Source organism: Bubalus bubalis, chromosome 11, assembly GCF_019923935.1.
Source record: "Bubalus bubalis isolate 160015118507 breed Murrah chromosome 11, NDDB_SH_1, whole genome shotgun sequence".
In the NCBI taxonomy this organism is placed as follows: domain Eukaryota; kingdom Metazoa; phylum Chordata; class Mammalia; order Artiodactyla; family Bovidae; genus Bubalus; species Bubalus bubalis.
The window spans coordinates 101,980,801-102,003,976 of record NC_059167.1 but is presented as its reverse complement, the minus strand read 5'-3'; the positions used below and the strand labels follow the sequence as shown (position 1 = coordinate 102,003,976).

The window sequence follows — 23,176 nt, the reverse complement described above, 5'->3', positions numbered from 1 at the left end:
CGTCAAGAGTAGGCAGTTGCCTCTGCTTGAAGATGAGGCCTGGAAATTTATCTTTTCTCTTGTTCTTTTTGTTGTTGTTGTTGTTATTGTTGTTTTAATTCAGTTAGCAATGCAAAGAACTTTAATATTCTCAAGTTACCTCTGTAACCTTTCAATTGTAAATATCACTGATATTAAGTAGATTCTCCCACTGGGTAGAAGAAGCAGCTTTGAGAGTATGCTTTGTTCCCAGCAGCAGCTAGGTATTAATACATCACAGGAGAAAGAATCCAGTCATGCTAATCAATCTTCTGTCATTTTTTTCTAAAGGTCAAAAGAAGAGCATTTGACCCCTCTGGATGCTATCAAAATTACTTACATACGTCAGCTTTGACCTTCTAAACTAGCTTTGTGCCACAGAATTTACTATTAAGTTGAACTATTTAAAACTGATACTGTTTACTAATTTAATAAAGTTTAACCAGATACCTATAAGTCATTGAGCACTCACTAGATAAATAATTGTAATCAGCATAGGAAAAATATTCTCTGACTAACAAAAAAAGGCACAGTACCTTTGGGAACTGCTATTGAAGGAAAGTTTGCTGACACGGATATTGTTAGGAATTTGGGAATTTCCTAGCAGGGATGAGGACATAGGAATGAATGCAACAGAGCCGAGTTTGGGGTTTTATAATTTAACATCTTCTAATCCTCACCTTAAAAGAGCCTCTTCCAATAATAAGAATCACTAACTTTATTTCCAAAGAACATGAATACTGAATAGAGCTTATAATGTATTTCTTTAAAAAAGTTTTTTATTGCATGGTGGAGAACAAAGCTCACTGGCAGATTAAATCTGCAAACAGAGGGAAAGTAAAAATCAGAGACTATCATCAAGGCCAAAATGAGCCAAACCCTTGGAAGAGAACTAAGAAGATCCTGCAGAATCTTCATACTGACTTGTTGAAGTGAACATAATGGCCCAGTGGGACCAAATGTAGAGAGTTCAGAGCTCCGGTGAGGCACTTTCCTGGTCTGCTCATATGATCACTCAGCACCACTCAGAACCTTCTGGTGCATGCTGCGTGGGGCTGAGCAAAACAGTTCTCTCAGATGGCACTGCTGGCACCCACAGCCCTCAGGTGCCCTCTTTCAGGAAAACAGTGTCCCCATAAAAATCTTTAGGACACAGAGTTACAATTATCCAACCTTCATGCTCAAGTCCATCCATGTTGTAATCAGGAAAATGGCCCTTTGTTTGCCTATGGTATCATTTTAAAAGGCCACCTGCAAGGAGGTCAAACCAGTCCATCCAAAGGAAATCAGTCCTGAATATTCATTGGAAGGACTGATGCTGAAGCTGAAGCTCCAATACTTTGGCCACCTGATGTGAAGAGCCGACTCATTAGAAAAGACGCTGATGCTGGGAAAGATTGAAGGCAGGAGGAGAAGGGGGCAACAGAGGATGAGATGGTTGGATGGCATCACTGACTCAATGGACATGAGTTTGAGCAAACTCTGGGAGATGGTGAAGGACAGGGAGGCCTGGTGTGCTGCAGTCCATGGGGTCGCAAAGAGTCAGACATGACTGAGTGACTGAACAAAAACAAAAAGGCATAATGAAGGCGCATGATCTTTTGATTTTATTCCATCTTTTTTCCTGAAAGAGGAAAGATTCTTACATGACCCTCTTCTCAAGCTTTGAGAGAATCTAAAATATCTGTTTTGAAATACACATATCTTCTTTCATACTATGGTTTCCACTAGAGGAAGCACAAAAACATCGCAAACAATAGGAATCCAAGAAAATATCTGACTTCTGAATTGATCTCTAACTTCTGGACTTGGGGATGGGCTTCCACACAGGAAGGTACCCTGGATCCCTCCCCCTTGTTCACCACCCGTTTCTAGGTTGTCTCCAGCCCAGCTACGCGCTCAGCCATCAGTGTCAGATATGACAGAAACTTTCAGGTCAGAAGAGAAACTGTAATTTCCTCAAGCACATCTTACTTCCAGTGTGTGTAATTTGGCCCCTGGAGAAATAGATATTCTTTCTCTACACATCTAAAACATTGTCCATGTATCTCTGGGCCAGCAAGTGTGTCTCTTTTTCATGTCTACCCCCCCTACTAGACGGTGAGCAGATCAAGGAAAAGAGACCTCTGTTTGTGTCTCTCCGGGACCTATTAGATTGCTTGGCTCAGGCTCATTCATTCATTTTATCTCAGAATCATATATTCATTCTAAATTGGAGCCTCTTAATCTGAAAGATGATGCTATGAAAGTGCTGCACTCAATATGCTAGCAAATTTGGAAAACTCAGCAGTGGCCACAGGACTGGAAAATGTCAGTTTTCATTCCAATCCCAAAGAAAGGCAATGCCAAAGAATGCTCAAAATACCGCACAATTGCACTCATCTCACACGCTAGTAAACTAATGCTCAAAATTCTCCAAGCCAGGTTTCAGCAATACGTGAACCATGAACTTCCAGATGTTCAAGCTGGTTTTAGAAAAGGCAGAGGAACCAGAGATCAAATTGCCAACATCTGCTGGATCATGGAAAAAGCAAAAGAGTTCCAGAAAAACATCTATGTCTGCTTTATTGACTATGCCAAAGCCTTTGACTATGTGGATCACAATAAACTGTGGAAAATTCTGAAAGAGATGGGAATACCAGACCACCTGACCTCCCTCTTGAGAAGCCTATATGCAGGTCAGGAAGCAACAGTTAGAACTGGACATGGAACAACAGACTGGTTCCAAATAGGAAATGGAGTACATCAAGGCTGTATATTTTCACCCTGCTTATTTACCTTATATGCAGAGTACATCATAAGAAATGCTGGGCTGGAAGAAGCACAAGCTGGAATCAAGATTGCTGGGAGAAATATCAATAACCTCAGATAAGCAGATGACACCACCTTTATGGCAGAAAGTGAAGAGGAACTAAAGAGCCTCTTGATGAAAGTGAAAGAAGAGAGTGAAAAAGTTGGCCTAAAGCTCAACATTCAGAAAACTAGGATCATGGCATCTGGTCCCATCACTTCATGGCAAATAGATGGGGAAACAGTGGAAACAGTGTCAGACTTTATATTTTTGGGCTCCAAAATTTCTGCAGATGAGCCATGAAATTAAAAGACGCTTACTCCTTGGAAAGAAAGTTATGACCAACTTAGATAGCATATTGAAAAGCAGAGACAGTACTTTGCCAACAAAGGTCCGTCTAGTCAAGGCTATGGTTTTTCCATTGGTCATGTATGGATGTGAGAGTTGGACTCTGAAGAAAGCTGAGCGCTGAAGAATTGATGCTTTTGAACTGTGGTGTTGGAGAAGACTCTTGGGAGTCCCTTGGACTGCAAGGAGATCCAACCAGTCCATTCTAAAGGAGATCAGTCCTGTGTGTTCTTCGGAAGGAATGATGCTAAAGCTGAAACTCCAGTACTTTGACCACCTCATGTGAAGAGTTGACTCATTGGAAAAGACCCTGATGCTGGGAGGGATTGGGAGCAGGAGGAGAAGGGGACAACAGAGGATGAGATGGCTGGATGGCATCACTGAGTTGATGGACGTGAGTCTGAGTGAACTCCGGGAATTGGTGATGGACAGGGAGGCCTGGCGTGCTGCGATTCATGGGGTCACAAAGAGTCGGACATGACTGAGTGACTGAACTGAACTGAATAAAGGTTCATTGAATAAATGGCTGGATGAATGATATCCTTGTTTTAAAGCTAGCTTGAAAAATTCATGGACATGTGTTCCCCCCCACAGTGCACCAGCCCCAAACACATGTATACCTGTGGCGGATCCATTTCTATATTTGGCAAAACTAATACAATATTGTAAAGTTTAAAAATAAAATAAAATTTAAAAAAATAAAAATAAAAAATTGAATTAAAAAAAAAAGTCACAGAGAAATTGAAGTAAAAATGAAGGGAAAGATATCAGGTAAATTTGATCAAAAGGAATATAACTTTTGTGCTTCAATTTTAGATGAAGCAGAATTCAAGAAAATAAAACATTAAATTGGAAAAAAAAATGAAGAAAAAAAAAATTCATGGGCAAATTACAACGGGTTTGTGTGAGAAACTTCATACACACTCCAAAGCTAGGTAGGCACAGGAGAGGAACCACTATTTTTGCCATCTTATAACCACTCAGTAGTTCACACAGTTGTTTGGACCAAATCTCAAACCCTTTAAGTGTTCTACAAAGCTGCTGCTTGCTCCAGTCACTGCCTGTCAGTCTGGCCTCATTGCTTTGCATTCCCCTCTTTCTTGCCATGTTCCAACATTACTGGTCTTACAGTGACTCCAAGTCTGAACTACTTCCCTGCAAGCCTTTGCACAGGCACTCCAGTGACCTAAACAACTCTTACCCACTCTGCACCTAGTTAATTTCTGCGCATCCTTTAGATCTTTGCTTATATGTCTCTTCCTTAAAGAAGTGTTCTTTGACCTCCCCTCCCTACCCAGTCTAGGCTGGATCTAGTTTTCACGTGCTTTCGTTTCTGTATTCATGTCCTTCAGAACACACACTTCAGCTTGTGAATTCATGTTCATTTTTACGATTAAGTGGTATGTCACTTAATCTGTTGCCACATAATGCTGTGTAATGAAACACCACAAAATCTCATTGGCAGTCAACAATGAGTTTATTGCTCATGTACTTGGGGTCAGCTGCAGGCTGGCAGGGCAACTGTTGTTCTTAGCTCTAGAAGCTAGATTTGCTCATATAGCTGGGGATGGGATCAGCCGGCTGACTGCTGTTCTGACCCTCCATTTGGGTGATGGGGACAAGTGCTCACATGTCTGTTATCCTCCAGAAGGCAGCCTCGGGCATCTCCTGTCAGTGGAAGATGCACAAGAGGAAACAGGAAGGCCTCTTGAGGTGGACCGGGCATACTGTTACTTGTGGCTTATTCTAGTGGGCCCAAATTAAGTTACATGGACAAGTCCAGAATCGGAGGGTGACGGGGTGGGGGTCACTGCAACGTTATAGACAAAGACATGTTTCCAAGGAGTTGTGAAGATGGGGGGCCACCTTTGTGGTCTATCACAGTGTGACTCTGGGATCAATTGAGGGCAGCTGTGGCATCACTTGATATTTCTCCTGGCAATCTTGATTCCAGCTTGTGCTTCATCCAGCCCAGCATTTCTCATGATGTATTCTGCATATAAGTTAAATAAGCAAGGTAACAATATACAGCCTTGACATACTCTTTTTCCAGTTTGGAACCAGTCTGCTGTTCCATGTCTGGTTCTAACTATTGCTTCTTGACCTGCATACAGACTTCTTAGGAGGCAGGTCAGGTGGTCTGGTATTCCCATCTCTTTCAGAATTTTCCACAGTTTATTGTGATCCACACAGTCAAAGGCTTTAGTCAATGAAGCAGAAGTAGATGTTTTTCTGGAACTCTCTTGCTTTTTCGATGATCAAACGGATGTTGGCAATTTGATCTCTGGTTGCTGTGCATTTTCTAAATCCAGCTTGAACATCTGGAAGTTCTCAGTTCCCTGTGCTATACAGTAGGTCCTCATTGCTTATCTGTTTTACATATAATAGTGTGTGTCTGCTTTCTGAATGTTGAGTTTTAAGCCATCTTTTTCCAGTAGTCATGTATGGATGTGAGAGTTGGACTATAAAAAAAGCTGAGCATCAGAGAATTGATGCTTTTGAACCGTGGTGTTGGAGAAGACTCTTAAGAGTCCCTTGGACTGCAAGGAGATCCAACCAGTCCATCCTAAAGGAGATCAGTCCTAGGTGTTCATTGGAAGGACTGATGTTGAAGCTGAAACTCCAATACTTTGGCCACCTGATGCAAAGAACCAACTCATTGGAAAAGACCCTGATGATGGGAAAGATTGAAGGCAGGAGGAGAAGGGGACAACAATGGATGACATTGTTGGATGGCATCACCGACGTAATGGACATGAGTTTTGAGTAAACTCCGGGAGTTGGTGATGGACAGGGAGGCCTGGCATGCTGCAGTCCATGGGGTCACAAACAGTCAGACACAACTGACTAAACTAAACTGAAAGGATGATATCTCTTTAGTCACCTTTATATTGCTAATACCTAGCAAGATGCATGCATATTGTAGTTGATGATTAACTATTTCTTGAATATGAAAAGACATTAATTTGATGTCATTGTTAATTTGTCATAATTAATTTGATGTCATTTGATGTCATCTCAAGATTCTAGAGAAATGTTCACTTTTAAAGGAGGTTCCTGCCTTAAGATGAGTAAAATAAATTATTTTTAAAATTGTTGTCCATTTCTTGCTCTTCAAATTCCCAAATTTCTCCAAATAACAGCTGTCTGCTCTTACAGTTAGTGTTTAGGTCCCAGGACATTCATTTCCATCTCTATCATTGGTGCCAGATAATGAGGGGTGAAAAATGATTTGAAATTAAAAGAGTTAAGCATCACCTGTGTGCTGAAAGCGATAAAAACCTTAGTATTGGGGGGATTTTCCTGGTGGTCCAGTGGTTGAGACTCCACACCCCCCAATGTAGGGTTCATGGGTTTGATGCCTGGTCAGGGAATTAGTATCCCACATGCCATGTTTCGTGGCCAAAAAATAAATAAATAATATTTTGGATGTGAGGGGATAATATGGGTATTTTTTGATTAGTGTGGACAGTGTTCTTTTCATGTCTCCTCATGTACCATAGACTTTCATAAAACAGACTCTGAAGGGCCAAGAAGAGGCTGATGGCGCTTTCAAAGAGTTGTGTTCCTAATAACCAGGAAAATAAGTCAGATATTTTGGTTAGTTCTGGAAAATGAAATCATAAAAGGATCAATATGAGAAAGAAACACAAGCAGGAAGGGACTGTGCTGGAAAGGGCGACTGGCATTGTCCAGAGTGTGGAACATTCAATGGGTTTCATATTCAGAGAGTGGTAAAGGGGATGCTTATTCAAATGCTGTTAGGAAATCTTTTGAGTACAGTCACTGTTTAATGGAACCATGTAATTTGGTATCTATAATAACTTCAATATTTGATTCTGCATTCATTTAATAAATATGACCTCTTTTCTCCAGGGGTAATATTCACAATACCTGACAATGGGGACCAGCCATAGCAATGGAGGGATATTCAAGAGCCCTTGATTGTCCAAGCGTTAGCCCTGTGGCTGCTAAACGGTAGAGAGGTCTGGGGGTTTCTAGAGGTAGGAATGGGGCAGCCTAGGCACAGCTGTTCAGGGTGTGGGCACTCTCTGGTTTAGGGCAGTAGTTATTTACCAACTGGAACAGAATTGTTTCTGTTTTCTAATACTGACACAGCCATATGACTCCTGGTCTTCCATTTACTTGAGTTCACCATTATACCCCTAAGGCTTTTTTGGAGCCAGCAGGGCCAGAAATGGGAAGGATTTCAGAGGAGAGGAAGAGCAAGACCCAGACAATAACCATAGGCAAGCATGTAGAGAACTTGAAACCCACATACATTGTTGGTGAGAATGTGCGGTGGTGTGGCTATTTGGGAAACAGTTTGGTATTTCCATGGTGACTCAGCTGGTAAAAAATTAGCCTGCAATGCAGGAGACCTGGGTTCAATCCCTGGGTTGGGAAGATCCCCTGGAGAAGGGAACAGCCACCCACTCCAGTATTCTGGCCTGGAGAATTCCATGGACTATCCATGGGTCACAAAGAATTGGACACGACTGAGCAACTTTGACTTTCACTTGGTACTTCCTCAAAATGTTAAACATAGAGTTTCCAAATTACCAAGCAGCTCCATCCCTAGACATGTACCTAAGAGAACTGAAAACATGTATACACAAAAACATGCTCACAGATGTTCATGGCAACATTATTCATAATTGCCCCCAAAATGGAAACAAATATCCATCAACTGATGAATGGAAAAACACAATGTGATATGACCATGCAATGGAATATTATTTGGCAATAAAAAGGAATGAAATGCTGATACATGTTACAATATGGATAAATCTTGAAAATATTAGGCTAACTGAACAAAGGCAGATATAAGGTGCCATGTATTTGTTTTATTTCATTTGTATGAAGTGTCCAGAATGGGCAAATCCATAGAGACACAAAGTAAATTAGTGGCTGGGATGAAGAAAGGGCTAAAGACCTAGAAGAGGAGATGGAGGAAAAAGGAGCTGAAAATGAAGGCAGAGTTATTTGACTGGAAACTGTGATTCCATTTACAGAAATGTACAAGCTCAATTTAACCTGGGTTTTGGTGGACCGTAATAAGTTTAGTTTTAGATGTGCTTTGTGGTGATGACAAGACTTAAAAGTGTCTGATAGTCACGTGAAGAAACATTAACTGGTGTATAAATAAAGGTTGTGGCTGGACATGCCAATTAAAGAGCACTTTCTCAGAAGGGAAAGTTTGAACTCATGTGGCAATCTTGGTTTTTTTTCTCGGCATGGCAATCTTGCAGAACAATGGAGGATGGTAAGGTGTCTGCCTACAATGCGGGAGACCCGAGTTTGATCCCTGGGTTGGGAAGATCCTCTGAAGAAGGAAATGGCAACCCACTCCAGTACTCTTGCCTGGAAAATCCCATGGACAGAGGAGCGTGGTAGGCTACAGTCCATGGGGTCACAAAGAGTCAGACATCACTGAGCGACTTCACTTGGTCTTGGTCTTGGGAGAGGGAAGGTGACTTATCAAGACAGGCAGAGCCTGTTCCTTGTGGCTCAGAGTGCCCCTCTAGGAAATCTTTACCAAAATGCCCAGCCAGTACCACTTGGTGGACTCGAAGTCCAGGGTGATGGCTTTTCCCAGTCTGTCTCTCCGATCCTCCATCTTCATCTGTCAGCTTGGGACAATGACAGGAGAACCGCCTTCTTGGTCATAGGTCTGTGAGACATTATATTATATTAATTCCTTCTTTGCCCCTTCTGGGCAGCTGCTGCAACATATTCCAGCTAAAAGAGAAAAGGCATGATGCTGGCTTAGCCTCCCAAGAGCTCCAGAAATAACAGTGGCAGGCATTTGGAATTCATTTAATCTAAGCAAGTTCTCAAAAATTTATACATCTATTTTCATGCATCTATTTAATATATATTTTTCTTCTTCCTTTCCAGGAGATTGCCATATTCAAGTACTCCTGGGAGGATTTAAGACTTTTTTTTTTTTTTACTTCCTTGGATTTCCAAATCCCTAATCTCCCCTAATTATTTTTCCTTTCATAGAGTTTGTTGTTGTTGTTCAGTCGCTAAATCGTGTCCAACTCTTTGCAACCCCATGAACTGTAGCACGCCAGCCTTCCCTGTCCTTTACCATCTCCTAGAGTTTGTTCATACTCCTATTTATTGAGTTAGTGATGCCACCCAACAATCTCCTCCTCTGTGGCCCCCTTCTCCTCTTGGCCTTAATCTTTCCCAGCATGCAAGCCCCTGTGAATCTGAACTAGGAATTCCCCACTGATAATGTCAGGGATGTTGATGCCAAGTGATTCTAGGCTAGTAGAATGCCTAGGCTGGGTGTGAGGCAGTCCGTGAATGTAATTAACAAGATGAAAAACACCACAGAGGTACTTCCTGTGTTTAAGTTATATTTGTATTGAAAAGGCTGGTTTTTTGTTCTGTGTGTGAGGTTTAATCTGAAAATAGTTTTCAAGTATTTCCTTTCTTAGAGATTTTTTTTTCTTTTGTTTAAGTATAGTTGACTTACAGTGTTGTGTTAATTTCTGCTGTACAGCAAAGTGACTCAATTATACATACATACATATATATATATATATATATATGCACATTCTTTTTATGTTCTTTTCCATTATGGTTTAATCACAGGATTTTGAATATACTTCCGTGCTGTACAGTAGGACCTTGTTATTTATCCATCCTGTATATACTAGCTTGCATCTGCTAACCCCAGACTCCCAACCCACGCCTCCCGTTTGGCAACCACAAGTCTGTTTTCTGTGAATATATTTCTGTTTCATACATAGGTTCTTCTGTGCCATATTTCATATCTAACGTATAAGTGATAGCATATGGTATTTGTCTTTCTGTTTCTGACTTCACTTAGTGTGATAATCTCTAGTTCTATCTATATTGCTGCAAATGGCATTATTTCATTCTTGTTTCTGTCTGAATAGTTTTCCATTGTATATATGCACCATATCTTCTTTAGCCATTCATCTGTCGATGGACAGATGTTTCTGTGTCTTGGCTATTGTGAATAGTGCTGCTAGAATGTTGGGGTGCATGTATTTTTTTGAATTACATGTTTTTTTCTAGATACAGTAGTAGGATTGCTGGATCATATGTTAATTCTATTTTTAGTTTTTAGAGGAACCTCCATACTGTTTTCCACAATGGCTGCACCAATTTGCACTTCCACTAACAGTATAGGAGGGTTATCTTTTCTCCACACATGGTCTGTTATTTGTTGACTTTTGATGGCCATTCTGACTGGTGTGAGATGGTACCTCATTATAGTTTTGATTTGCATTTCTCTAATAATTAGCAGTGTTCAGCATCTTTTCACCTGCATGTGCCCATTGGTCATCTGTATGTCTTCTTTGGAAAAATATCTGTTTAGATTTTCTGCCCATTTTTCAATTGGGTTTTTGGTGGTGTTGTTGAGTTGTATGAACTCTTTACGTATTTTGGAAATTAAGCCCTAGTCAGTCTGATCGTTTACCAATATTTTCAGTCTGTAGGTTTTCTTTCATTTTGTTTATAGTTTCCTTTATTGTACAAAAGCTTGTAAGTTTGATTAGGTCCTATTTGTTTATTTTTGTTTTTATTTCTATTGCTTTGGGAGACTGACTAAACATTGGTATGATTTATGTCAGAGAATGTTTTACCTATGATCTCTTCTAGGAGTTTTATGGTGTCATGTCTTATGTTTAAGTCTTTAAGCCATTTTGAGTTTATTTTTGTGTATTGTGTGAGAGTGACCTCATTGATCGGATGTTGCAACTGTCCAACTGTCCAACTTTCCCAACATTACTTGCTAAAGAGACTGTCTTTTATCCAATATATGCTCTGGGCTCCTTTCTTGATTTAATTGACCATAGGTGTGTAGAATTTTCTTAGCAAATTTTAAACACAGATGAACCAAATTATCTGCCACAGTCCATCTATTTCACAGCAGTAAGTCACTGAGTCTAAAAGCAATATAGCTGATTTCATAAACAGTAAGGTAAAGACCCAGAACGATGGAACAGTTATCCATTTAGGGAGGGGTCCACAGTGCTAACAACATAGAATCTGTAATCTTAGCTAAGGGATTCCAAGATAAGTTGACTGAAGGGGCATAATAAAGGGAGAAAAGCTCAGAAGTAGAAGTTAGGACAGGTTCATGATCTCATCAGGTGGTTCAGGCATAGTGAGACTTTGGGTAAAATGTTTCTCAAAAGTTATCTCCATGTGCTCTTTCAACTTTTTTACCTCCTCAGTTCAGTTCAGTTCAGTCACTCAGTCGTGTCTGACTCTTTGTGACCCCATGGATTGCAGCACACCAGGCCTCCCTGTCCATCACCAACTCCCAGAGTTTACTCAAACTCAACGTCCATTGAGTCAGTGATGCCATCCAGCCATCTCATCCTCTGTTGTCCCCTTTGTCTCCCGCCTTCATTTTCCCCAGAATCAGGGTCTTTTCCAATGAGTTGGTTCTTCGCATCAGGTGGCCAAAGTATTGGAGTTTCAGCTTCACCATCAGTCCTTCCAATGAATATTCAGCACTGATCTCCTTTAGGATGGACTGGTTGGATCTTCTTGCAGTCCAAGGGACTCTCAAGAGTTTTCTCCAACACCACAGTTCAAAAGCATCAATTCTTCAGTGCTCAGCCTTCTTTATAGTCCTACTCTCACATCCATACATGACTACTGGAAAAACCATAGCTTTGACTAGATGGGCCTTTGTTGGCAAAGTAATGTCTCTGCTTTTTAATATGCTGCCTACTACTACTACTAAGTCGCTTCAGTCGTGTCCGACTCTGTGTGACCCCATGGACTGCAGCGCACCAGGCTTCTCCATCCATGGGATTCTCCAGGCAAGAACACTGGAGTGGGTTGCCATTTCCTTCTCCAATGCATGAAAGTGGAAAGTGAAAGTGAAGTCACTCAGTCATGTCCGACTCTTAGCGACCCCATGGACTGCAGCCTACCAGCTCCTCCATCCATGGGATTTTCCGGGCAACAGTACTGGAGTGGGGTGCCATTGCCTTCTCCCAATATGCTGCCTAGGTTGGTCATAACTTTTCTTCCAAGGAGTAAGCATCTTTTGATTTCATGGCTGCAGTCACCATCTGCAGTGATTTTGGAACCCCAAAATATGAAGTCTCTCACTGTTTCCCCATCTTTTTGCCATGAAGTGATGGAACCAGATGCCATGATCTTAGTTTTCTGACTGTTGAGTTTTAAGCCAACTTTTCCACTCTCCTCTTTTACTTTCATCAAGAGGGTTTTAGTTCTTCTTTACTTTCTGGCATAAGGTTGGTGTTATCTGCTTATCTGAGGTTATTGATATTTCTCCCAGAAATCTTGATTCCAGCTTGTGCTTCATCCAGTCCAGCATTTCTCATGATGTAATCTGCACATAAGTTAAATAAGCAGGGTGACAAGATACGACTTTGACGTACTCCTTTTCCTATTTGGAACCAGTCTGTTGTTCCATGTCCAGTTCTAACTGTTGCTTCCTGACCTGCATACAGATTTCTCAGGAGGCAGGTCAGATGGTCTGGTATTCCTGTCTCTTTAAGAATTTTCCACAGTTTGTTGTGATCAAAGTCAAAGGCTTTGGTTGTGGTCAATAAAGCAGAAGTAGACGTTTTTCGGGAATTCTCTTGCATTTTCAATGACTGAACAGATGTTGGCAATCTGATCTCTGGTTCCTCTGCCTTTTCTAAATCCAGCTTGAACATCAGGAAGTTCACGGTTCATGTATTATTAAAGCCTGGCTTGGAGAATTTTGAGCGTTATTTTTGCTAGCATGTGAGATGAGTGCAATTGTGCGATAGTCTAAGCATTCTTTGGCATTGCCTTTCTTTGGGATTGGAATGAAAATTAACCTTTTCCAGTCCTGTGGCCACTGCTGAGTTTTCCAAATTTGCTGGCATATTGAGTGCAGCACTTTCACAGCATTATCTTTTAGGATGTGAAATAGCTCCACTGGAATTCATCACCTCCACTAGCTTTGTTTAAAGTGATGCTTCCTAAGGCCCACTTGACTTCACATTCCAGGATGTCTGGCTCTAGGTGAGTAATCACACCATTGTGATTATCTGGGTCATGAAGATCTTTTTTATAGAGTTCTTCTGTGTATTCTTGCCACCTCTTCTTAATATCTTCTGCTTCTGTTAGGTCCCTACCATTTTGGTCCTTTATTGAGCCCATCTTTGCATGAAATGTTCCCTTGGTATCTCTAATTTTCTTGAAGAGATCTCTTGTCCTTCCCATTCTATTGTTTTCCTCTATTTCTTTGCATTGGTTACTGAGGAAAGTTTTTTTATCTGTCCTCGCTATTCTTTGGAACTCTGCATTCAAATGGGTATATCTTTCCTTTTCTCCTTTGCTGTTAGCTTCTCTTCTTTTCTCAGCTATTTGTAAGGCTTCCCAGACAACCATTTTGCCTTTTTGCATTTCTTTTTCTTGGGGATGGTCTTGATCCCTGCCTCGTGTATAATGCCATGAACCTCTGTCCATAGTTCTCCATTCATATTTTTACTTCCTAGTCACTATTCAATCCACACTAATCTAGCTACTATCTATTTCCATCACTTACTGAAATTGCGCCTCTCAAGGTCCCCAGTAATGTCCAATAGCAAAGGACACTTCTTTGTTGTCACTTTCTCAAACTCTCAGCAGCATTTCACATAGGTCGCAAGTTTCCTTGACACCCTGGTCTCTTGGCATCGATGATGTCACATCTTCACTTTTTTCTTGATCTTCCTTGCTAGATTCTCTTCCTCTATCCTCTGGAAATATTGGAGCATCTCAATGATAAGTCCTGGGACTGCATCTTTGTACTCTGTCCCTAGGTGATCCCCTGTGTTCTTGTGACTTTCAACATCAACTCTAATCTATATGCTGCTGACTTCCAAATCCATTTGTATAACTTGACTCTCCCCTGAACCCCAAAGTCATTTATCCAGCTGCTATTGGCATCCTCATGGATGTCAAATAGGAATCTCCAATTTAATGTGTCTAAAAATAGAACCCTTGGATTTCGCTGGTGGTACAGTGGGTAAGAATCGGCCTGAGAAGGCAAGAGACATGGGTTAGACCCCTGGTCTGGGAAGATTCCACATTTTGCAGAGCAGCTAAGCCTGTGAGCTACAAGGAATGAAGCCCGTGGGCCTAGAACCTGTGCTCCACAATTAGAGAAACCACTGCAGTGAGAAGCCAATACGCTGAAAGGGAGAGCAGCCCAGCTTGCTGCTTAAGAGACTTGGACTAGAGAAAGTCCAAGCACAGCAACACAGACCCAGTGCAACCAAAAATAAATAAGTAAATAATAAAAAATAGAACCCTTGATTCCCCTAAACCTAGTCCTTCTCCACACCCAATTGTTCAACTACCACATTGATCATCTGATTCCTCTCTTTGTTTCATTACCTCCATCCAGTCATTTGCTGAGTTTGGGTCAGTTTTACCTAAATAATATATCTCAAGTTCATTCATTTTTCACCATCTTCATTCATTTTACTGAGTTTCAAGCCACAGGCATCTTCTGACAACCAAAATAGCTTTTAACAAGTGTCTTTGTTCTACTGGTTTTATGATGCAACAACCCATTCTTACATAAAGGCAAGATTGTCCTTTTTTGGCTTTCTTATTATGAAGATTTTCAAACATATGCAAGTGGACAGAGTAGTATGAGCTCCCATACACTGTCACCCAGTTTTAAGAGTTATCAATTCATGCCAGTCTGTTTCATTGAAAACCCCATTGATTTCCTTGCCTCCTAGGATTTTGACACAAATCCCAACTATTGTATCATTTTATCCCTAAATATTTCGTATATATATGTATAAGATAAAAACTCTAAGTAAACTTTAAAATTTTTTAAACATTAATAATTTAAAATTGCATAAAATATTCAAAAAGTATATTTCTGAATATCTCATAAGTATCATATTATTTTACAGTCAGTGTATTTGAGTCAAGATTCCAATAAGGAGCACATATTGCAACTGGTTGATATGTCTATAGGGTTCTCCTTCCATTAATATCTCATCCACTTGCTTTTTTCTCCCCCATTACAATTTACTTGTTCAAGAAACCAGATTGTCCTGTAGAGTTATGGTCTGAATTTGCTGACTGTATCTCTGTGGCTAATGTAACATATTCCTTCTGCTAGATCAGATCAGATCAGATCAGTCGCTCAGTCGTGTCCGACTCTTTGCAACCCCATGAATCGCAGCACGCCAGGCCTCCCTGTCCATCACCAACTCCTGGAGTTCACTCAGACTCATGTCCATCGAGTCAGTGATGCCATCCAGCCATCTCATCCTCTGTCGTCCCCTTCTCCTCTTGCCCCCAATCCCTCCCAGCATCAGAGTCTTTTCCAGTGAGTCAACTCTTTGCATGAGGTGGCCAAAGTACTGGAGTTTCAGCTTTAGCATCATTCCTTCCAAAGAAATCCGCTAAAATGTCTTCACAGGTGGTATTTTATTCTTCCATCAGAAGCCATGTGTTTGCACATCTTATGATGTTAGTAGCATTGTGCTTTATGCCTAAATGATTAATTCAGTAGATGTTGCAAAGTAGGGATATTCTATCAATATTTCATTTATTTGTAGGAATACTCATGTAAAGGAGGAACTTTCTTTTGTCTACTTTTTAAAGTTTGTATAGGACTAGATTTACCTTTTAAAAACATACATTGGATCATATCTTGGCCCTGCTTAAAGTCTTCATATGACAGCTCTATGGCCAACACACACACGCACTGCATGGGCTGGCTCCTCCATCGTTCTTTCATCACATTCCATCGTAGTATCTACCGTTTTGCTGAAATTTAAATTAAAACTTGAAGGTTATTGGAAAGGTCAGCCCTTCTCTGCCTCAGGATTTTTGTACTTGCTCGTCCTTCTGCCTGGCCACCTTCCCCTGCTTTCTGCCTAGTGGGCTCCTTCTTGACCTTCATGTTGAAATGAACTCACCTCATCAAGGCCTTCTCTGGCTACTTTATTTAAGGGGCCTGCTGTCCCTCATCATAGCTCCTGTTTAATTCCTTTATAGCATCCACCACAAGCTATAATTCTCTTCTTTATTTATGGATCATTTTCCACCAGAATGCCAGCTGTGTAAAAGCAAGAATTTTTCTGCCCCATACAGCACTGAGTCCCAAAGCATGGCACGATGTCTGGCACACAGTGGGTGCACTTCTTTTTTAGAATCAACACCACAAACCTGCTGCATATCCTCACCTATATAAGTAGAAGGCAGGGATGAGCTAGGTGATTTTTTTTCCAGGTTTTTAACATTGTTCTCTGAGGACACAGAGACCAAGACAAACATCATCTAACGAAGTGCTTCCTGAATGCTTTATGTCATGTCACCGGGAGCAGATGATGTCTGATGGGGCAGGCCACTGAGGCTGGCTGGAGGCCTCAGCCTGGGAGTCAGCCCTGGCTTGATGACTGAACAGAGCACTAGAGGAATTGAGTTAGGGAAAGCATTTTTGAACTCATGGGAGTGGGCTTATAGATTTAGGGCAGGAAATTCTTCTGAGTGTATGCTTTGAGGGTTCCCTGACTTTATTGACTCTCAGGGACCTAGAGGAGTGGGACTCCCTGCATCTCCACAGGGTTCTGAAGTCCCTTTTTCCCCTGGAAAGTCCCTGTCTTCAGGAAATCCCACCAGTTTTGCCCTATTTCAAAGCATCCTCTTTTACAATGCAAATACTTTGGGCTTTCTTGAGATGATTATGAATATTTTTCACCTTCTTGTGAATTAGCTTTAATAGGATGCTTTCTTCCTAAAAATCTGAGGACACTGACCCAGTTTCATTCTTATCTACAGTAATATTTTGATAGTAGAAATTCCCAGCCTGATTCCTAACTAAGAGGAAAACAAACAAACAAAAAACCCACAAAACACTTAAACTATGCAAAACAAAACTTCATTTCATGGAATCTTAGATTGGAAGAAAACTGATTTGGACTCTCCCTGACTACATGAAGCTATACTCTACATGCCACTGGCTTTCAGTGTGGCCCACCAGCGTTGAACCTACGCTGAACAAGTTCAGGGCAGAGGATCTAAACTCCAGTGTTCTCCGTGCCCTGACAGCTTACAGGCAGTTCTCTCGTCTTCTTGTTCCTTTTTTTTTTTTTAATTTTATTCATTTATTTACATTTTTGGCTTCGCTGGGTCTTCGTTGCTGCAAGAGGACTCTCTCTAGTTGCGGCCAGTGGGGGCTTCTTTCCAGTGGCAGTGTGCGGGCTCCTCAGAGCACAAACTTGAGGGCGCATTGGCTCAACAGTTGTGATGCTTGGGCTTTGTTGCTTCGAGGCATGTGGAATCTTCCAGGACCAGGGATGAACCTGTATCTCCTGCATTGATTGGCAGGTGGATTCTTAACCCCTGGACCACCACAGAGGTCTGGTCTTCCTGTTCTTAAAGTAAAATTGCTAAGTTCTCATTGGTATTCATTGCTGCTGCTGCTAAGTCGCTTCAGACGTGTCCGACTCTGTGCAACCCCATAGACGGCAGCCCGCCAGGCTCCCCCATCCCTGGGATTCTCCAGGCAAGAATACTGGAGTGGGTTGCCATTTCCTTCTCCAATGCATGAAAGTGAAAAGTGAAAGTGAAGTCGCTCAGTCATGTCCAACTCTTTGTGACCCCATGGACTGCAGCCCACCAGGCTCCTCCATCCAGGGGATTTTCCAAGCAACAGTACTGCTCCACAATCATACAGAGGAAGTTGGATTGCTCTTCAAACAAATGCTAATAGTTACCATGCAACTGAAGTCTTCTCTTTACAAGTCTATAAATTCTCCAGGTCTCCCAACTGTTTCTGGGCTCCTTGGAAGGAGCAACTGAAATCTCCTCCTCTCCAAGCCTACTTCAAAACTAAGGTCATGATTTTTGTCCTTGGCCTTTTCGTTCCCTCTTTTTTCAGGAACTTTGCTTCATCTTCCTTTCTTTCTCTACCTCCAGGGTTTCCCTTAGCCCCAGGCTACAGATATGTTTATTCTAGCTTCTACTCAACATTGCTTACCTACCTGAAGAAACTATCCCATCTCTTGATTTCCTGTCACCACCAAATTTATGGAAAGAGTAGTACATGTTTACTGCCCTAGTTCCTCTCCATTCCTTATGATAATCTGCAGTCTGTCTCCTGGGCTTGGTAGACATTTATCTTTGAAGGACATTTAATGTCTTTGATTAATGTCTCCTTTATCATCTTCAGGCTTCTCCCCCGTCTATAACATGTAATATTGATGCTGTTCCTTCTATCTTGACATTTCCCTTAGGCTCCCAGACTCAGAGTTCTCCTGGTTATCTTCCTATTTCTCTAACTGGCCTTCTCTACCATTTCTTCTTTTATTCTTTCCCCTTCATGAAAAAGACCTTCTTTAAGATATTGTCCTCAGGGCACTTCTCTTTCCTCTGTCCTGTCTTGCTTGACAACCTAACCTGTTTCCATGGTTTTATTTATTATTCTAATAGGAGTAACCCCAAAACCTCCATCTCCATCACAACCTTGACTCTCTCTCTAGCTCCATTTCAAGCTTCCTTCTACATTTTCACTTGAATATGCCACCTCAAACTTAGGATTCCTCCTTAACATATTTATTCTCTGGAATACTTATTTTTGTTGAAAACATTGTCGAAAATCCCAGTCAGTCATGTTCTAGATCTACAAGTCATTTTACGCTTTCTTCTTTCCACTACAGTTTCTGTTTACTGTCTTTCCAGTACTTACTTTCTTTTTTTTTACTATCTTACCATTTTTCCAAGAACCTTTTACATCTGCACACTCTGGTCCATTTCCACTGACCCAACTCAGTTCAGGCCTTTTTAGCCTCTTGCTGGATTGTTAGGATAGTCCCGCTGGCACGTCCATTTCCTACCTCCTGTTCACCACATTTACTGATGCCAGATTGTAGTGGAGTTTCAGCTAATGTGGGGATTAAGTATTACAATCATGTTTAACAAGAAAATCCCATGTAATCAACACAGTTCTTAAAAATGTCTTATATTGTCCATAAAGTAGAATCTGCAGACATATTGCTTCTTAATAAGTTCAACACTGCCAATTTTTCTTCCACTCTTGGAGCAGATCACTTTTCTTTTGGTTGCACAACCAGATGAAGTCATCTGCTTGGCTTCAGGGGCCATCTAGTATGAAAAATATGTTTCTTTAAATACCAGAATCATACTCAACATTAGTCACTTGAATTCATGTTAGTTACTCATGAGTGTGATACAAATCCACTGGAATGTCTAAAAAAGCACAGGTCTAATCCTATTATTTCTGTGCTCAAAAACCCATAGAGGCATTTTTTCCCCCATTGCCAATCAGAAGGCCCATTACTTTAGCCTGGCTCTCAAAACTGTCCATGATCTGGCAGCTTTAACTCACTCATCTAATCCAGGTTCCATTCCAGAATGGAACACCTGCCATTCCCCACACATGCTTTGCACATTCCAGTCCCCACCCACCCTTTCTCTCTTCGTGGGCCCACATCCTGGGATACTTTCTCCTCACTCTGCATCTCTGAGCCATTCTTCACAGATCAGTAGATCTTCATTTGTCCTGCTTTTATGGCAAGTATCCATTTAGAATAGTCATTTCTGCTTATGTTTTATGAGACTGCAAACACGTTATGGGCAGGGTTAGTGCTTGAGTCTAATATATATTTTTATATTCTTTTACCACCATCTCCGTCTTCAGGGACACAGTTTTCAACAGGTTTTAATGAATAAATAAATAAAATAATGTGGCTTCCCAACCAGTCCCCATGCGGAAGAGCTTCTCCTAATGTGCTCTAGTCTGACAGTGCCCTAGAACTTGGGACCAGAGCCCCCAAAAAGCTGCCAACTCTTCCTCATCTCAGTAGTGCCTTCATTAGGCAATGAATGAACTCAGGAGGAAGGCATGTGGGTAAGAAGATCTATGCAAATAGTCAAGTTCTTTGCTTCTTCCTAAAGAGCAAAATAAACATCCTATTTGGTTTGAAAAAAAAAATTAGGCCTTAGAAATTAACAATACAATGTCTTTTTCATAGCTTCAGGAAATGCCAAGGTCCGTCACTGGGGATGGCGACATTTTGTTCCCATTGTGTAGAAAGTGACTGATGAGGCAGGCTTCTTAAGCCATCCTGCAGACCTACTGTTAAAGGAGCAGAACATTTTTAGGTGCATCTCAAGTTCAGTGGGCTTTAACCTTTACACAGAGAGAACTCCGAGCCCCCTCCCCCGGCACACAGAGGGATATTTTCACCTCTGAGAAAGGCAGGGCCACAGGGGAGCTCTTGACTCCAGGAGTCCGCCTGTAACAGCTTCTTGAATCTTTTCGAATTTGTACAACAAACCCTAGAAATATGAATCTAGCGCCGCTCAGGTGAACTGTAAGATTTTTTAAGGAAGGTCTGGGGGTTGAAGTGGATGGGAAATGTAATATTTTTAAGGACTGTCTTGGGGGTTGGAGAGGATGGGAAATTTGAGTCTGTCTTTCATCCTTTATGTGATGGAGGTCTGTCTACCAAAGAAAGAGAGAGAGAGTCTGACAGTGAATTTACACCTTCTGTGTCGACTTTAGACTGATCAGGGAATATGACCACCCCACACTTCTGTAAAATCTTAACGTACCATGAGAAGCACAGCGCTGTCTTGTCTTGAACTTCTTAAATTATGGAAAGTGGCTACTAGGAGGGAAGTTTCATGTGTTTTAATTTTTCTGCACAGTTGCTCAGATGGCTTTTCCCGTTTCTCCTCTCCTGCTGGACCTGGGTCCTGTAATTACCATCGCAGAGAGCTAGCTGGAAGGATGTTTGCTCTCTAGGCAAGATCTCCTCTACTCGGTCTCCTCCCTTTTTTTCTCTTTCTGGCCCCGCCTCCTCCGCTTACCCCGTAGGCAGCAGCTAGACAGCTGTATTCAATCAGAAAACACTTACAACTCCAGACGATTCAAACGGGAAACTTCGCCGCGAAGTGCAGCGGCGCTCCGGCTCTCTCCAGCTTTCTTTCCTTCCCCGGAACCCGAGGCTCGGATCCTCCTCGGCCCGCCGCCCTGGTTTCTTCGGGAACTCGCCGAAGCCCTGCAGGGGGCCGGATCCTGCCGGAGGTACCCTCCCGCCCGGTCATGGGGGGCGCCCAGACCTCGTAAGAGAGGCGAGGCGGCGCCGAGGGTGGCAGTGCCCCGGGTCCCAGCACTGGCCCTGCCGCTGCGGCAGCTGCGAGCGCGCCACACCGCCCAGCCTCCTGCAGCAACGGCTCGTCTGTGAAACGCGAGCCGGCTCCGTGCCTTCTAGGAGTGCCTGCATCCTTCGTTTGGGCTTCACCACTGTCCTGGGTGAAAATGGCTGTCTAGACTAAAATGTACCAAAAGGGACCAAGCAGTGGATACCCAGCCTGCTAAGCAACTCGTCAGCTCCGAGACCTAGAAGAGGAGGAGCTCTCGCCTCTGGAAAGTGCAGTCATGAATTCTGGAGTTGCCATGAAATATGGAAACGACTCCTCGGCCGAGCTGAGTGAGGTAAGAAACAGCTGAGGTCAGGAGCTCTGGTTTCTTAGGCATTTGCTTTGCTACACCACCTCCCCCCGCTCCCCATCTCTCACTTCCCTACACGCCACCGCCTCGCGCTCCCAGTCTGGAGGCAGGGCAATTAAAGATTAATAGATTTTCTGGATCTTGTTTTAACTTGTTGTGCTACTCAGGAAATGAGCTGAACTGGCTTGATGTTTCGGTCTGAAAGGGGTGTCTTAAAAAAAGAAACAAGCTCGCACCAAAGCGTTTTACTCCAAACGCTAAAGCGTTTTACTCTCCGTGGTCTGGGTCCCCTGTGCCTTCCCACCACCCTTCCTCCAGGGGTGTGTACCACATTCCCTTTCGCAGTCGGCAAAATACACGGGGGTCCCAGCTGAGCTCAGTCCGACGGTAAGTAATTTGGTGAGGCCCGGGGGGTTGTTGGAGCCCTGAACCTGCCACTGGCTCCCACGTGTGCTGCAATTCAGGCAAGGTGGTCTTTCCTCGGAGGAGACTAATGACCCGCGCTGGGGAGGGGAGTGGAGAGGAAACACATCAAAGCGACTTAGAACTTTATTTCCTGCCCGGGACTGGACTCCTGAGTCTTTGAGGCAAGCACATTTGCAATTCTCGGCTCCCGCAGTAACAAATCCACTTGAGTGTAGGAGACCACCTTTGAAATTAAAGCTTCATGAAACGGTATGCAAATATGTGAGTGGTCAGATGCTGGAGGCCACCTTTTTTGATGACTTTAGGAATGCGTCTGGCACATGCCAACCCCCACCCCCCATCTCCCAGGCTTTGAATACCTGGAAAGTGGTGATGGGAAACCTACAGAACTGGATGCTCAGAAGAGAGGAGGAAGTCTGTGTGATCCGCATCTACAGCAGGAGGCTTGGTGGCTGTGGATTTTCCTCTTATCTTCCCTGAGCCGTTTTGGGGCAAAACAGCCTGTGCTTCTTGAGTATGGCTGGAGAGAGCAAAGGGGAAGAAAAGGAACCATGTAAATAACAGCTGGAAGGCAGATAGAGGTGATGTCAGATTACCAGCTGTGAAGGGAAAATGTAAGGATGGAGCCCGCTCCAGGGGTGAGGGCTGGTGCTGGGGAAGCACAAGGATGTAGAAGGGGGAAATCTGAGGAGGTCTGAGCTGATATCCAGCAGCGAGGACAGTTGGCCCCTGCCTGGGGCTCTAAGTGTTTTGGTGCTGAGTTGTCCCAGCTCCCATTTGAAACAGCATTGTGAAATGTTGGCCAAATGAGGTAAAGGCCTTTGTTAATCCCCTTGGTTTTCCCTGTGATGTAGATGCTGAAAGTGAGGGCTTCACTTAAAAACGGGAGGTAGGGGAAGACCCAAGTGATTTTTGCCAATTTTACATGTGGGGAGAGGTTTCACATCTAAAATAGAACCCACAACCCACTCCACTAATAGCAGTGTTTAAGGAGAAGCCTTTGACGTGTCTTCTAAAGTCATTTAAGATAAGAAACCAAGAGACTCACTGAATCAGAGAGCGAACTTATGGTTGCTGAGGGGAAGGGATAGAGTTTG

The 23,176-nt window shown here is 42.5% G+C and overlaps 1 protein-coding gene and 1 long non-coding RNA gene across 3 annotated transcripts in view; both read left to right on the top strand.

Moving 5' to 3' along the window:
• The window catches only part of LOC123328270, a 29,274-nt gene extending 27,885 nt beyond the window's left edge, over nt 1-1,389 (top strand). The window contains exon 3 of the long non-coding RNA XR_006543114.2: nt 310-1,389. This is a non-coding gene — a long non-coding RNA (uncharacterized LOC123328270). The remainder of the gene's footprint in view (nt 1-309) is intronic.
• Nucleotides 1-23,176, top strand: part of MCC (MCC regulator of WNT signaling pathway) — a 523,821-nt gene that overhangs the window by 198,134 nt on the left and 302,511 nt on the right. The window contains exon 1 of one of the 2 annotated variants that reach the window (XM_025296459.2): nt 21,054-21,638. The exons of the other annotated variant lie outside the window; for it this stretch is intronic. Within the exon in view, the coding sequence (XP_025152244.1) occupies nt 21,582-21,638 (57 nt within the window). The 5' untranslated portion in view covers nt 21,054-21,581. Of the gene's footprint in view, nt 1-21,053; nt 21,639-23,176 lie in introns of those variants that run through there. 2 annotated transcript variants of the gene reach the window in all.